General features: G+C 49.1%; 1 protein-coding gene across 4 annotated transcripts in view; it reads right to left on the bottom strand.

Moving 5' to 3' along the window:
- The window catches only part of adamtsl7 (ADAMTS-like 7), a 621,654-nt gene that overhangs the window by 69,510 nt on the left and 536,869 nt on the right, over nucleotides 1-15,275 (bottom strand). For all 4 annotated transcript variants that reach the window (XM_072495481.1, XM_072495482.1, XM_072495480.1 and 1 more), the window contains 3 exons: nucleotides 11,641-11,816; nucleotides 5,894-5,999; nucleotides 3,594-3,827 (listed from right to left, as the gene is read on the bottom strand). In XM_072495481.1, coding sequence (XP_072351582.1) covers nucleotides 3,594-3,827; nucleotides 5,894-5,999; nucleotides 11,641-11,816 — 516 coding nt within the window. The remainder of the gene's footprint in view (nucleotides 1-3,593; nucleotides 3,828-5,893; nucleotides 6,000-11,640; nucleotides 11,817-15,275) is intronic.

Raw genomic sequence — 15,275 nt, 5'->3', positions numbered from 1 at the left:
CAGGCCATTCAGTCCAGCTGGTCTATACTGGTGTTTACGCTCCACACAAGCCCCTACCTAGTTTACTTCACCTCACCCTCCCAACCTATCCTTCCCCCTCATATGCTTATCTAGCTTCCCCTTTAATGGCATCTATGCTATTCGTCTCCATCACTCCACGTGCTAGCGTATCCTACATTCTGGCCAATTTCTGAGATTAGCCTCAGATCTGTGCAAATGTTAATTCAGTTTCTTCAATTCACCCGAGCACAAAAGCAAAGGCTGACATCCCAGTGCAGCACTGAAGGGGTGCTGCACTGCTGGAGATACCTTCTTTTGGATTAGATGCTAAACCAAGGCCCCGTTTGCCCTCCCAAGTGAATGTTAAATGATCCCATAGAGTTATTTCAAAGAAGGGAGGTTATCTCCAATGTTCCGGTCAATACTGATCCCTTAATCAACATCACAAAACGGGATTATTTGGTTGTTGTCACACTGTTATTTGTGGGAGCTTGCTATGCACAAATTTATTGCTGTGTTTCCTATATTATAACAGTGAATACATATCAGAAGTATTTCATTGGCTGTAAAGCATTTTGGAACATCCTATAGTTGTGAAGGGCGCTACATAAATGCAAGCTTTCTTTCTCTTTCTTCAAATTACAACAACTCCTTTGCTTGCACGACTACATGACCTAGAATTCAAGGGAGCAAGCCAGAACTAGAGGAGCAGTCATAAGTGACAAGCTCCAGGCTCTGTTTGAAGAAATCTCCATGGACAGCCTGGTCTATGGCACATGGAATGAGTTAAGGGCCACACGCTCCTAATTTTAGCAAGACCATTTGTTGTGCCCCTAAGTACTTGATGCTTGAATACAATTTTCCAATTGCAAAGCTATCCATCTTGCAGTCACATCTGTAAATGCACACGTTTACTATTTCAGAAAGTCAAGAGTTTGCAAATGCTTACATCTATACTTACTATGATACCATTCAGACAGCCTCATCGCTCCAGGACTCTGCCAGCTTTACTCCTGGTTAACAGGTTTGGAACAACTACCCAGCATTTTCTTGTTCCCTAGCTTCAGTTCCCCTCAATTTTTAAGTTAATGGTTCGTGAAACTGGGACAAGATTTAAAAAGTAAACTCCCCTGCATGGAATCAGTAGTAAGAAAACTATCAGCATTTCGTCCCTAGTCGCCACATTCCGGTTCCTGTTCGGGTACACGGAGGGAGAAGTCAGAATGTCCAAATTATCTAACAAGTGCGTCTTTGGGGACTTGTGGGAGGAAACTGGAGCACCCGGAGGAAACACACACAGACACAGGGAGAACATGCAGACTCCGCACAGACAGTAACCCAAGCCGGGAATCGAACCTGGGACCCTGGCGCTGTGAAGCAACAGTGCTAACCACTGTGCTGCCGTGCCATCCATAAACTGTAAAGATTTTTAAGATGCACACAAAAGTTTTTCGTAGCTGTGGATTTAGAACATTTTGAAGGTTCAAGATAACTCTGATAATCCAAAATTGCTATCTGAGTGAGCTTGGGAGAACTATATTGATGGAATTTCCAGCAATTTTAAATGCTTTGAGCATTTAAAGTTAATAATTATATAGATACCCAATTTTAATATGACGTTACTTGTTATGAGATGTAATTTTTTCTTGAATTTGGGTAAAATTTAAACTTGCAGAAATCTTTATAAACTTATTACCTCATGCATATCTCAGAAGTCTTGTGGCGTAGTGGTAGTGTTCCGACCGCGAGGCCAGAAACTCTGGGGTCAAGCCCCCTTCAGGACTCAATCACCAAGGAAGGTTTGTTCATTATGTGGCCAAAAAAGCTGATTATCATTCTGTAAATCCTTCCAATATGCCTAATGGTGGGTGGAAAAACTGGGAGAGATTCCTGGTTAGCCGTACCGTGGAAGGCAATGGCAAACCATGCAGTACTTTGCCGAGCATAATCATGGGGACAATTCAATGGAAGTCCATGGTCACCAATGCATGGTACTTGAAGGGGAAGAGGATGCATGTTTCAAAGTTGGATTGACACAAAATTCAATATGTAACCCGAAAGGTGGGTGGCAAATGCTTTCTTGCGTAAAAAGCATTTAATTATTTCAGGAGTTGTATAAAATCCCAACCAGATATGAACACACTAAAAGATGAAAAATGATGGATGGGAAATGACGTTCTGATGCTTCCGCCCTGCTCCACACAACTACTTACGCATTGCAATGTACACACCTCCAACCTGTGAAAATATCATTCAATGCTAAAATGTTAGGCAGAGGTCGGGAGCCTCCACTCCCCGCCACGAAAATCGGGAATCCTGATCAGGTGGAGAATCCCACATTGGCCCAAAAATGCGATCGGCGCCAGGCTGTAGACTTGTCCCCAGTCTCTGGTCCTACCCCGCCTGCTTTAGCGGACTTCACATCCCGCACTGCCGGGAACATGCAAACAGCTGGTAGGCATTCATGAGAATGTGGTTAATGGGCTGGGAGCCCAAATCTCCACCCCACACCTCCGCTACGCTCTGACCCGCACAGCAGAAACTCCACCTGGTGGGATTTGGTATGCATGTTTACAAGCACAGTCCTAGTGCACTGGACTCCGAGAGGGATTAAGGAGGTTAGCCTATTGTTCTCGAGCACGTCTGCTGCTGCCAGGCTGCAGTGGGGGGAGGAGGTTCCCCCAAGGTTCTTGGGCATTGTGTGGGCTTGGGCTGCGGGTAAGGAGTTGACCTATATCTGGACTGCCCCTTCCACCCCTAGGAAACACAAAGTTCACTCTTGACATGGTGACCTCAGGCAGCCCTCTGTTCAAGATCTTCATCCTGGTCTGACCTGTTTAAACTCTGAAGTGGCCTTCTCACTCTGATATGCTCTGCCTGACAGCTGATGGGTAGATCAGACAGTTCATTGAAGATTCAAGCCAGGAAGATGTTCCCTTTTGTCACACTTGCTCCCTCAGCCCTATGCTTATCAAACTGCTGCATTTTGACGTGTCACAGCCTTCCTGGAAAGCCCACAACACTTGTAAAGCTTTGAAATGCCTAGCATTCATTCAATTTCACAGGGCAGTACCTTTAACTAGCCTTTGATTGACAGTTTAAAGGTTTAAACACAGCGGCCAGGGATTTGTTTATTTATCTTTCCCTTCATGCTTAAATGCATCTGAAGTGCCTTCGATTGATCCTAAAGGGGCATTGTTTATTAACATTCTTGTTCAGATTGGCAGCTGATGGCATCTTTAACAACACTAAGCGCTGTTTGCGGTTAGAAAAGAGGAAAGCACTTCGCTGCTTTGAAGTGGCCAGTTCGAAATGGCGGCCCGATACCAGTAAGTGCTGAGAAACCAGCTTGTTCACCGCTACGTATCATTTTGCATAGCAAAGGTCTTAGATTTCCACCTCAATGTCGCCCCTAGCGCCACTGATCATACGGGGCCAGAGATCATACAGAGTGGTCAGAAGGGTAGCCAGCAACTGATGGCTTCATTTATCTCTGGGCAGGAAATAGCCAATCTTGTTGGACCAAAATCCTGCTGCCCTGCAGCAGAATGACCTCATCTCACTGGGGTTAGGCTAAATTTGGGACATCTTACCTGTTCCACACGAGACGGTGCATTCACTGCTTCCAATTTGTTTCCAATTGAAATCCCTCTTTTTCCTCAGCCCCTCTCCCCAGGAGTGAGGCACTTTTTCAGGACCCGTTTGGTAATCTCTGGACTGCAGCTGATTTGCGTGTACTCCGCTCACAAAGTTTTCCACCTCTCTCTCATGGAGATCATAAACGTCGCCCTCAACTCTGTACGACAACTGACCATTGAAAGCCTCTCCTGGAACGGACGGAGAGGTTTCAAATTTTACATCGGAAGTAGCAATCAAAATTAAAACTGATGCAGTTCAGCAGGAGGGTCATTAGATCCAGGAGGATCCGCCGAGTAATCTTCAGAATTGCCCCTGCTTTGCCAGCACAAGGTTGATGTAAGCGTGCCGAGGAATTGGACTTCAGCTGCACTAATTGGTGAAGTTATGACAGGAGAAGATCAAAGCAAATCCAAACTCCATGGATGTTAAATGTTATAAAATTCCTTGGTGACTGTCCCACATATCTCAGATAGGAAAGGGGATAGATTGATGGCTTTACTAGTGGCAAAGCTGACAATTAAAGTCACTGAAAGCGTAACTCTGAGAGAAAGTGAAACTTTCCTCTGCGCATTTAGTGAAGTTAAGCTGGCAGATAGGGGCAGCTCTGAAGAATTACCCAGCCATAGTTCAGAAAAACATCATGGAAACAACACTGCATATTTGAAAGCTAACTACAAAATTATAAAGTAACATACAGCCTGTGTCTAGTTATTGAGGAGCAGCGAGTAAATTCAGAAGCTGCGCTGGCTGAGGTGATGGCATAAAACTGCAGCAGAAATGAGTGCCAACGAACTGACCTTGTGCTACTCTACTCATGGCACTAATGGGGGGTGTTTATTCAAGATGTGTTTATGAGCACCTTCCCATGTGGTCTCCTCCAATCAATGTTGAAGCGATTTGCAGAAACCCATGACCATTTTGTCGACCCAGAACCTGGTAATCTCCAAGGCAACAATGGGAGTAATTACGAGAGGTGATGACTGTGACCTGTGTTACTACAAATTTAACTGCAGATGCCACAAATTCTGCATTGTGTGGAGAAATGTTGCTGCAGGACCTTTATAAGCTCCTTCATGGGGAACCACTGCCCACTTTGGCTTGGTACACTTTTGTCATTTTCTGGGGCCTCAAAAATGCCAGGTACCTTAGATGTATTCTTAGTGTGTGGGCACTTACCCTTCCATTTCAAAGCAGGAGCCCTCCAATGTGGTTGATTCTTAACTGTCCTCCGAAATGCCCTCGTAAACCACTCAGTTCAAGGGTAATTAGGGAATGACAACAAATGCTGGCCTTGCCAGTATGATCCACATCCTTTGCAGGAATATAAAACAGTCACTGTGCACTTATCAGGATTGGTAAGGGAGGTCCCAGGCGGGCACATCCTAAAATGCATGTTAGGATATGTGCACACGCTCACTGATTTCCAAGGACCAAATTCTGTGTGACATGCCACTTTTCTTTAGATGTTGTTGAGAAGAAGCTCAAAGGATATATTTTAAAAATCCATATTTGGTGTGCCAGGTAGAATGACTTATGGTATGTGGGATAGAGTGGCATATGGAATGTGGGGTAGAGTGGCATATAAGGGTGGCACAGTCGCATAGTGGTTATCACTGCTGCCTCACAGTGCGAGGGACTTGGGTTCAATTCCAGCCTTGGGTTATTGCGTGGAGTTCACACATTCTCCCCGTGTCTGCGTGGGTTTCCTCCGGGTGCTCAGGTTCCCTCCCACAGTCCAAAGATGTGCAGGTTAGGTGGATTGGCCATGTTAAATTGTCCCTCACTATCCAAAAAGGTTAGTTGGGGTTATGGGGTTACGAGGATAGGGAGGGGGCATGGGTCCAGGTAGGGTGGACTTTCACGGGGTCGGTGCAGACATGATGGACCGGATGGCTGCCTTCTACACTGTAGGGATTCTATGGTTCTATGACACTATGTGGGTAGAGTGGTATATGGAATGTGAAGTAGAGTGGCGTATGGAATGTGGGGTAGAGTGGGGTATGGAATGTGGGGTAGAGTGGGGTATGGAATATGAGATAGAGTGGCGTAGAATGATGTATATGATGAAATGATAGGTCATCTTGATCACTTTGACTGTGGCCAATGCCCATAATTTTCTACTAAAAACAGATATATATTTTTATGTACTGCCGTATTATAGGATCCTCAGCCTTGTATTTTTGCACCAGTTTCACATTGAAGAAATATTCTAACAGTAACATTGTCTTGGAAGGACGGAAGAACAAGAACGTACCTAAATGTTGACCTGCTGTATGTGATAGTGAATGGCTGCTGACAACATTGTCAGTCGGTAAAACATATTCATACTGCACCTTGGGGTTTGCCTGTTGATATATCACCTGGAAAAAAAAGTTAAGAAAAATTAAACTGTAAATCTAAATAGAAAAAAAACCTTTGATACACCACAAATGTGATTCAGCATCAAAATTAACCCATAAAATATTTGGAGGATCAATTCTGGCTGAGCATTCAGGGTGCTGAAATCACTGGCATCATATTAGCATTCTTTCCAACCATTGTCATCATAAAAGCCAAGATTTGGCTGTGAACATAACGGGGAGGTTAATGGAAAATTAATTATCATAAATGTGGAATCTCATTCCTTCAGGTTTTAATTGTTGTTGGAGATTTAAAACAAATTTTCTTTTGACAGTATTTATAGCACAAAAACTAGCCATTTAGCTGACCTTGTTGTTCTGATCCCCATGGGGAAACTGTAAACCAAAATAATTAAATGTACCAAACAACCCTAAAATGAAGAAATTACCAACAAAATTTTACTTTTTGTAACTTTTATATGAATCAGAAACAATACAAATTAAGCATAAATTAATTGGAAAATGATCCTTCAAATAAAAGGTAAATTTCACTTTAAATTGTCAATACAACAAAGATAAATCTTAGACAACCCCATCACTCCCCACTGACATGTGGCGCCACTTGAAGTTTCAAAGTTCTCCAACTCAGCCTCTGGAATATAGGGGGTGGGATTCTCCGATCCCCCATTGGGTCGGAGAATCGCCGGGGGGGGGGGGGGGCGTGAATTCCGCCCCGCCGCTCCGACGCCGGCTGCCAAATTCTCCGGTGCCGTTTTTTTTGCGGGGGTGGGGGTCGTGCCGCGCTGGTCGGGGGCTGTTGGCAGTGGCCCCCCCCGCCCCCAGGTCATTCTCCGGTCCCCGATGGGCTGAGCGGCCGCCCGTTTTCGGCCAGTCCCGCCGGCGTGGATTAGACCAGGTCCGTACCGGTGGGACCTAACTCTGAGGGCAGCCTGCGGAGTCCTCGGGGGGCGGGGGGGGGGGGGGGGCGGCGGATCCGGCCCCAGCGTGGGCCCCCTCGGTGGCCTGGCCCGCGATCGGGGCCCAGCGATCTGCGGGCGGGCCTGTGCCGTGGGGGCACTCTTTCCCTCCGCGTCGCCCTGTGTAAAGCTCCGCCATGGCCGGCGCGGAGAAGAAACCCCCTGCGCATGCGCAGGAATCACGCCAGCAGTTCTGGGAACACGTTGGTCCTCCTGCACATACGGCAACTCGTGCCGGCCGGCTGAGGCCCTTTGGCAGTGGTTGGCGCGGCGCCAACCACTCCAGCACCGGCCTAGCCCCTGATGGTGCGGAGGATTCTGCACCTTCCAGGCATTCCGACGCTGGAGTGGTTCATGCCACTCTTTGGCGCCGGTACGGTATGCCTGCCAGATACCGGAGAATCCCGGCCAGGATCTCTCACTTTCCTACTCAATCAATTCAGCCCTCAAATCATACTCATGGCAGCCATATTCCACCTGAGAACCCTGGAGACAATCATCGCCAGAATGACACATGCCTGCAAACCCTTCTTAGCTAGGCTCACAACAGTCTTGATGACACAAATTTCCAAGACTCCTTTATCTGAATCCTTTGATGAACCTCATTAAATGGTCTAGTTGCCTCTGGAAACACTGAAGCACCTCCGTAAACATTGCAATCTCTGCTCCAACCCTATCTCCAATTGTATTACGTATACCATGTCTCGTAAAAGTGCCTTCTCTGTTCTTCCCTTGCTGTAGCTTCTGTGTCTTGTGCCGCATGGCGTCCGTATCTTAACTTCCTTCTTGATATTGCTTCCAGGTCAAGGGTTGCCAGGTCACATGAACCAGTATTTCTTATTATCCAAGAAAATTATAAGTGATACCTTTACAATTGATGCAAACTTTTAAAAGTGCCTTTAAAAGATCCTTAAAACAAATGACAGATTCCACAGAGGTTTTAAAGAAATTACATAATTTCCTTACTGCTGCTGAGTCAAATATTGTTGCAACGTCCATGTTGATATTTTGTTCCGCACAAGCTTCCTTCGATCTTCCTTCGTTTTAAGTCAATCAATTAAAATTGCATTTAAAAAATGTTTTTCTTTCTATATCTGTCTTTCTATCTCTCTTAATCCAATCTTTGTTCCTCTCTTATTTCTCTTTGACCCAGATTTTGCAGTCAGTGGCAAATGAATGAAACTTTCTGTCCAATACGATTTCAGCGGCCCATAGACTTTGGGCGCGATTTAACCAAAACGATTCTTAGTGTAGTAACAAGCGGGAACTGCTGAGAGCTTCCTCATGCCCGTCCCGGCAAGGCCGTCACCGCGTTTATTGGTCCACTTAACGAGGCCCCACGGGCTTCTTGCCACAACTCATGACCCCGCCGGCCAATTCGCCAGGACTGTGTTCGCCAGCCCCCTGCTAACAGGGGAGAGCAGCACTTAAACCGCTCCTGCACAGCCAACTCACTCAGCTTGCAGCCATGCTGCCGAGATGACCAGCCCCACGATTCGGGGATGCTGGCCTGAGCAGACTACTCAAAGCAGTAAAGGCCAGACGGGATGCCATGTTTCCCTGAGGGTCTCAGAGGGTTGGCCAGAGGGCAGCCAGTGCCGCCTGGGAGGAAGTAATAATAATAATCTTTATTAGTGTCACAAGTAGGCTTACATTAACACTGCGATGAAGTTACTGTGAAAAGCCCCCAGTCATTATACTCCGGCGCCTGTTCGGGTACACTGAGGGAAAATTCAGAATGTCCAATTCACCTAAGAAGCACGTCTTTCGGGACATGTGGGAGGAAACAGGAGCACCCGGAGGAAACCCACGCAACCACAGGGAGAACGTGCAGATTCTGCACAGACATCGAGCCAAGCAGGAATCGAACACAGGTCCCTGGTGCTGTGAGGCAGCAGTGCTAATTCAGGGGAGCGTGACCAGGAGGACCGGCTCTCAATGTCGCAAGGAGGTCAATTGCCGCCACTGGGCCGCTCAGGAGAGTTTGCACCTGATCCTCAACCCCCCCCCCCCTCCCCACCTCAAGAGAATGTGCCTGGCTCCGCCCCGGCTGGACACCATTCTGTGCCCCTGACCCACCCATATCCAGCAGTGTGGGTGTACCTACCCCATATGTATAATAAAAATCTTTATTGTCACAAGTCGGCTTACATTAACACTGCAATGAAGTTACTGTGAAAAGCCCCCAGTCGCCACATTCCAGCGCCTGTTCGGGTTCACACAGGGAGAATTCGGAATGTCTAATTCACCTAGCAAGCATGTCTTTCGGGACTTGTGGGAAGAAACTGGAGCACCAGGAGGAATCCCACGCAGACACGGGGAGAACATGCAGACTCCTCACACCAAGTGATCCAAGCCGGGAATCGAACCTGGGACCCTAGAGCTGTGAAGCAACAGTGCTAACCACTGTGCTACCATGTTGTCCACACTGGTGCTGTACTGTACCAGTTTATAAGCATGACAGTTTCTCAAAGGTAATAAGGGATGGGTATTGAATGCTGACCTGGCTGGTGATGTTGACAGCTCAGGAACAAAGAAAATAAATATCACTTGCACTTGAATGGACAAACCCCAACCTGTTTTGAAAATGATTGCAGAGTAATTCATAGTTAAATACCGCAACTTCTAATTCTTTCATGAATTTTAAGCCAAGTCTATCATTGAGGTACCAGTTCCGCATTACAGTGTGCATGAGTGGACATTGGAAGTTGCTATCCGATTTACTCCACAATAACAGTGTTTAACAATGATGTGTGCTGAAGTGTCACCCTCATTCTTACCACTAAAACTCGGACCAACTTGTGGTTGATTTGCTGCTGAATTACATTCTAATTTACACGCTCTTCTCAGACGTTGTACTGTTCCGAATGGGGCGGGATTCTCCGACCCCCCCCCGCCGGGTCGGAGAATCGCCGGGGCCTGGCATGAATCCCGCCCCCGCCGGTTGCCGACTTCTCCGGCACCGGATATTCGGCGGGGGCGGGAATCGCGCCGCGCCGGTTGGCGGCCCCGCCCCCCGGCGATTCTCCGGCCCGCGATGGGCCGAAGTCCCGCTGCTGGAATGCCTGTCCCGCCGGTGAGAATCAAACATCAAACCACCTCTCTTACCGGCGGGACAAGGCGGCGCGGGCAGGATCCGGGGCGATCTGGCCCCGGAGGGTGCCCCCACTGTGGCCTGGCCCACGATTGGGGCCCACCGATCCGCGGGCGGGCCTGTGCCGTGGGGGCACTCTTTTCCTTCCGCCTTCGCCATGGTCTCCACCATGGCGGAGGCGGCAGAGACCCCCTCCACTGTGAATGCGCGGGGATGCCATGAGCGGCCGGTGACGCTCCCGTGCATGCGCCGCCCGGCAAAGTCAGTTTCGCGCCAGCTGGCGGGGCACCAAAGGCCTTTCCCACCAGCTGGCGGGGTGGAAATCAGTCCGGCGCGGGCCTAGCCCCTCAAGGTGAGTGCTCGGCCCCTCAAGATGCGGAGACTTCCGCACCTTTGGGGCAGCGCGATGCCAGACTGATTTGCGCCGTTTTTGGCGCCGGTCGGCAGACATCGCGCCGATTGCGGAGAATCCCGCCCAAGGAGATACACAGTTGCTTGCCCTGCTCACTCAGATCCTACATACCCAGCAGAAGGTTCTGTGATGTTTGCATCTCCCACTTATTGCAACTTCCACACAAAATGCATTGGTTTTTAAATGAGTGAGGGAAAGTCTAACTAACAGTGGGGATCATTTATTGACCAATTACAGCAAGTTTTCTCTCCAATTACCAACATATCTAAAGAATCTCTCCAGCCAGTAAAGTTATATTAACATTCCCTTCCCATTTACTGGGATTTTCTATTTGTTCTCCACATGCAGACGGTGCTGGCAAGGCCCTATTTACTGCCTATTTTTTAGTTTTCCTGTGGGAATTTCAGTCATCCGCATCGGACTGGGTTCACAAGAAGGCCGATTGGTGCTTCCCCTGAAGGACATTCGGGAATGAATTGGTTTTTCTTATGTCACTCTGCCATTACTGATGATCAGAATCCTTCTATCAACATTTCTGCCAAATCATTTAATAATAATCTTTATTATTGTCAAAATAGGCTTACATTAACACTGCAAAGAAATTACTGTGAAAAGTCCCTAGTGGCCACACTCGCCTGTTCGGGTACACTGAGGGAGAATTCAGAATGTCCAATTCAACTAACAGCACATCTTTCGGGACTTGTGGGAGGAAACCGGAGCACCCGGAGGAAACCCACACAGACACGGGGAGAACGTGCAGACTGTGCACAGACAGTGACCCAAGCCGGGAATCGAACCTGGGTCCCTGAAGCTGCGAAGCAACAGTGCTAACCACTGTGCTACCGTGCTGCCCGATCCATTTGCTCCAATCAGCAACATTTTTTGAACATTATTTGCAACCACTGACATGTGAACAATCTCTCCATTTATATTAACACATTAGGTTCAATTTCTGTCCCGTCGGTCACATTATACAGGCCCCATCTTATTCGGAGGTTCTACCACTGCTCCCTATGGTTATTGTTAATGGAATACTGGGTTCTTGAAGCTTTCTTTTTCTGGAGATTTCCAATTTAAATCGCAGGCGGCTACAATCTTTGAGTTATGGACAGAAGCAGAGTGAAACTTTGTTGGCGTTTCGAAGGAATTGCCCAGCTTATATCCAAAGTTTAAACTTACGTAGACATCCAGGATTTCACTGGTTGGACCCTCAGCAATGAAGGATTCCCCTGCTGTTGTACTAATCTCATTTGGCCTCTTGTACCTGAACAGGGTTCCTGCTGCTTCATAGGTGCCTGGCCTATCTATGGCCCAGTTTCCATTAATGATAGGGTGGCCAAAGTGACTTCTCAAAGCTGCAGATAAAAACAGATACAAGGCAGTGAACATCAGCTAATAGAAGCAAGATCATGCGATGATAAGCATTCTGGAATAACAAGTACATATATTTTCCACTACAGCCCTGCCTGAGATCTGTCCAGTGCAGTTTTAGAACAGAAAGTGTAACTAGCATGTTGAGACCAAGTGAGGAGATGAACAAAATTAGGTAGGGATGTACGTTCTGCACCAGTTGCGACTCCTGACACTGAAGCAGTCCACGTGCAAAGACGTGGTCAATGGGCTTGGGCTGACAAGTGGCAAGTAACATTCACACCACACAAATGCCAGGCAATGACCAACACCAAGAATAGAGAATCAAACCATTACCCCTTGACATTCAATAGCATTACCATCACTGAATCCCCCACTATTGACCACAAACTGAGAATCCTGTGTTGAGTAACTCAACTCCTGACTCCCCAAAGCCTGTCCACCACCTACAAGGCACAAGTCAGGAGTGGAATACTCTCCACCTGCCTGGATGAGTGCAGCTCCAACAACACTCAAGAGGCTCAACACCATTTAGACAAAGCAGCCTGCTTGATTGGCTCCACAAACATTCACTCTCTCCATCGCCGACACACAGTAGCAACAGTGTGCACCATCTACAAGATGCACTGCAGGAACTCACCAAGGCTCCTTAGGCAGCACCTTCCAAACCCATGACCACTACCAACTAGAAGAACAAGGGCAGCAGATACATGAGAACACCACCACCTGGAAATTCCCCTTCTAAGTCACTCACCGGCTTGGAAATATATTGCCATTCTTTCACGGTTGCTGGGTCAAAGTGCAAAATGCTGGAACTCCCTCCCTAACAGCACTGTGGGTGCTGCACTGTCGGTGTACCTACACCACATGGACTGCAGCTGTCCATGAAGGCAGCTCACCACCACCTTCTCAAGGGTAATTAGGGATGGGCAACAAATACTGATCTAATCAGCAAAGCTCACATCCCTTAAAAGTGAATTAAAGAAAACTTTCCTTCAACGAGAACCGTAAGAAGCTTGGGATGTCCAAAGAGAGGTCCTGTGGACATATATGCTCACAAGGCCCAGATAATTTGGCCCTCAAAGCCCAGGTAACTCAGTTCTATGTTCACTTATATTCCCAGTTTTACAAGCCTGGAGGTGTGGAAAGGATTAATTTCAATATTGCTGCCTGAGTCGGAATACCAAAACCCATTGTTCTCAGCAACATAAGGGACAGGATTCTCCGACCCCTCGCCGGGTGGGAGAATTGCCGGGGGACGGCGTGAATCCCGCCCCCGCCGTCCTCCCAATTCTCTTGTTCCCCAAAAACCGGCCCAGCCTGAGTCGCGCCGCCTGCCTCGGAGAATGGTGGGGTCCGGCGCAGCTCAATGGGCCCGGGGCTGTCCCGATTCTCCGGCCCGCGATGGGCCAAAGTCCCGCCCATTCTATGCCGGTCCCGCCGACGTAAATTAGAGTTGGTCCCTTACCGGTGGGACCTGGCGGCGCAGGCAGGCTCCGGGGTTCTTGGGGGGTCACGGGGGGATCTGGCCCCGGGAGGTGCCGCCACGGTGACCTGGCCCGCCTGTGCCGTGGGGGCACTCTATTCCTTCCGCACCAGAGGCCGTGATCATCTGCCATTCCCGGTGCGGAGGTGAATCCCAGTGCGCATGCGCAGGGATGATGCCAGCACGCGCTGGCTCTCCCACGCATGTGCCGACTCCCGGCGGCCGGCGGAGGCCCTTTGGCACCGGTTGGCATGGTGCCAAGCCCCTATCCCGCCGGCCCGCGGGGCGCCAATCTCTCTGGGGCGGGCCTAACCCCTGAAGGTGCGGAGGATTTCGCAACTTTGGGGCGGCCCGACGCCAGAGTGTTTACGCCACTCCATCCCACCAGGACCCCCTGCCACGCCGGGTACAGGAGAATCCATCCCAAGATCTGTGGACATTAATGAACGTACTAGAGGACCAGGGGCGGGTTCTTCGACCCCCCGCCGGGTTGGAGAATCGCCAGGGGCTGGCGTGAATCCCGCCCCGGCCGGTTGCCAAATTCTCCAGCACCGGAGATTCGTCGGGGGTGGGAATCGCGCTGCGCTGGTCGGCGGGTCCCCTGGCGATTCCCCGGCCCGCGATGGGCCGAAGTCCCGCTGCTGTCATGCTAGTCCTGCCAGCGTGAATCAAACCACCTACCTTACTGGCGGCGCGGGCGGGCTCCGGGGTCCTGAGGGGGGCGCGGGGCGATCTGGCCCCGGGGGGGTGCCCCCATGGTGGCCTGGACCGCAATCGGGGCCCACCGATCCATGGGCGGGCATGTGCCGTGGGGCACTCTTTTCCCTCCGCCTCGGCCACAGCCTCTGCGATGGCCGACGCGTAAGAGACACCCCCCCCGCGCATGCGCGGGGATGACGTCAGCAGCCGCAGACGCTCCCGCGCATGCGCGGACTCTGTCGACCGGCGAAGTCCTTTTGGCCCCGACTGGCGTGGCACCAAAGGCCTTTCCCGCCAGCTGGCGGTGCGCCAACCACTCCGGCGCGGGGCTAGCCCCTCAAGGTGAGTGCTTGGCCCCTAAAGGTGCGGAGAAATCCACACCTTTGGGGCGGCCCAACGCCGGAGTGGTTCACTCCACTCCATCCCACCGGGACCGTCCCGCCCCGCCGGGTAGGGGAGAATCCCGCCTCAGGAGTAGATCATTCAGTCCTTTAAGCCTGCTGCACCATTTGGCTGACCTGTTAGTAGCCTCAAATCTGCATCATGCCCAATCCCTTGCTTACCAAGAATCTACCCATCTCTGCCTTCAAAATATTCAAAGACTTTGCTTCCACCACCTTTTCAGGAAGAGAGTTCTAAAGACTCATGAACCTCTGAGAGAAAAAAAATGCCTCTTCTCCATTTTAAATGGATGACCCCTTATTTTTAACCAGTGGCCCCAAGTTCTAGATTCACCCACAACAGGAAACATCCATTCTGCACCCACCCTGTCAGGAGTCCTCAGGACCTTATATGTTTCAATCAAGCCATCTCTTAATCTTCTGAGCTCCAGCAGACAAAAGCCTAGCCTGTCCCACCTTTCCTCATAAGACAAGTCACCCATTACAGGTATTAGTCTGGTAAACCTTCTCCTTAAATAAGGTGACCAATCACAGTACCCTAAATGTGGGCTCACCAGTACGCTGTACAATTGAAGCATATCCTCCCTATTTCTGTATTCAATTCCCCTGGTTAGGGAGGGAGGATCCTGGACAAGAACCCAGCAATTCACAATTTGGAAAATTGTGAGGAAGGATATTTCACCACAGGAGTGCGAAAACTGACCAACGGGTATTTTCCATGTCAAAACAAACTTTAATTTAAACATAGAATCAATCACATTAGCAACAAAATAATAGTTTTACAGTTAACAGTTAAAACAGTTCTTAAATAAAAAGAAAAAATGTAACTTACTCCCTACACCTGCAACTATACATAT

Source organism: Scyliorhinus torazame, chromosome 3, assembly GCF_047496885.1.
Source record: "Scyliorhinus torazame isolate Kashiwa2021f chromosome 3, sScyTor2.1, whole genome shotgun sequence".
NCBI classification, from domain to species: Eukaryota; Metazoa; Chordata; class Chondrichthyes; order Carcharhiniformes; family Scyliorhinidae; genus Scyliorhinus; species Scyliorhinus torazame.
The sequence above is the reverse complement of the archived record's forward strand: the minus strand, read 5'-3'. Positions and strand labels throughout refer to the sequence as shown.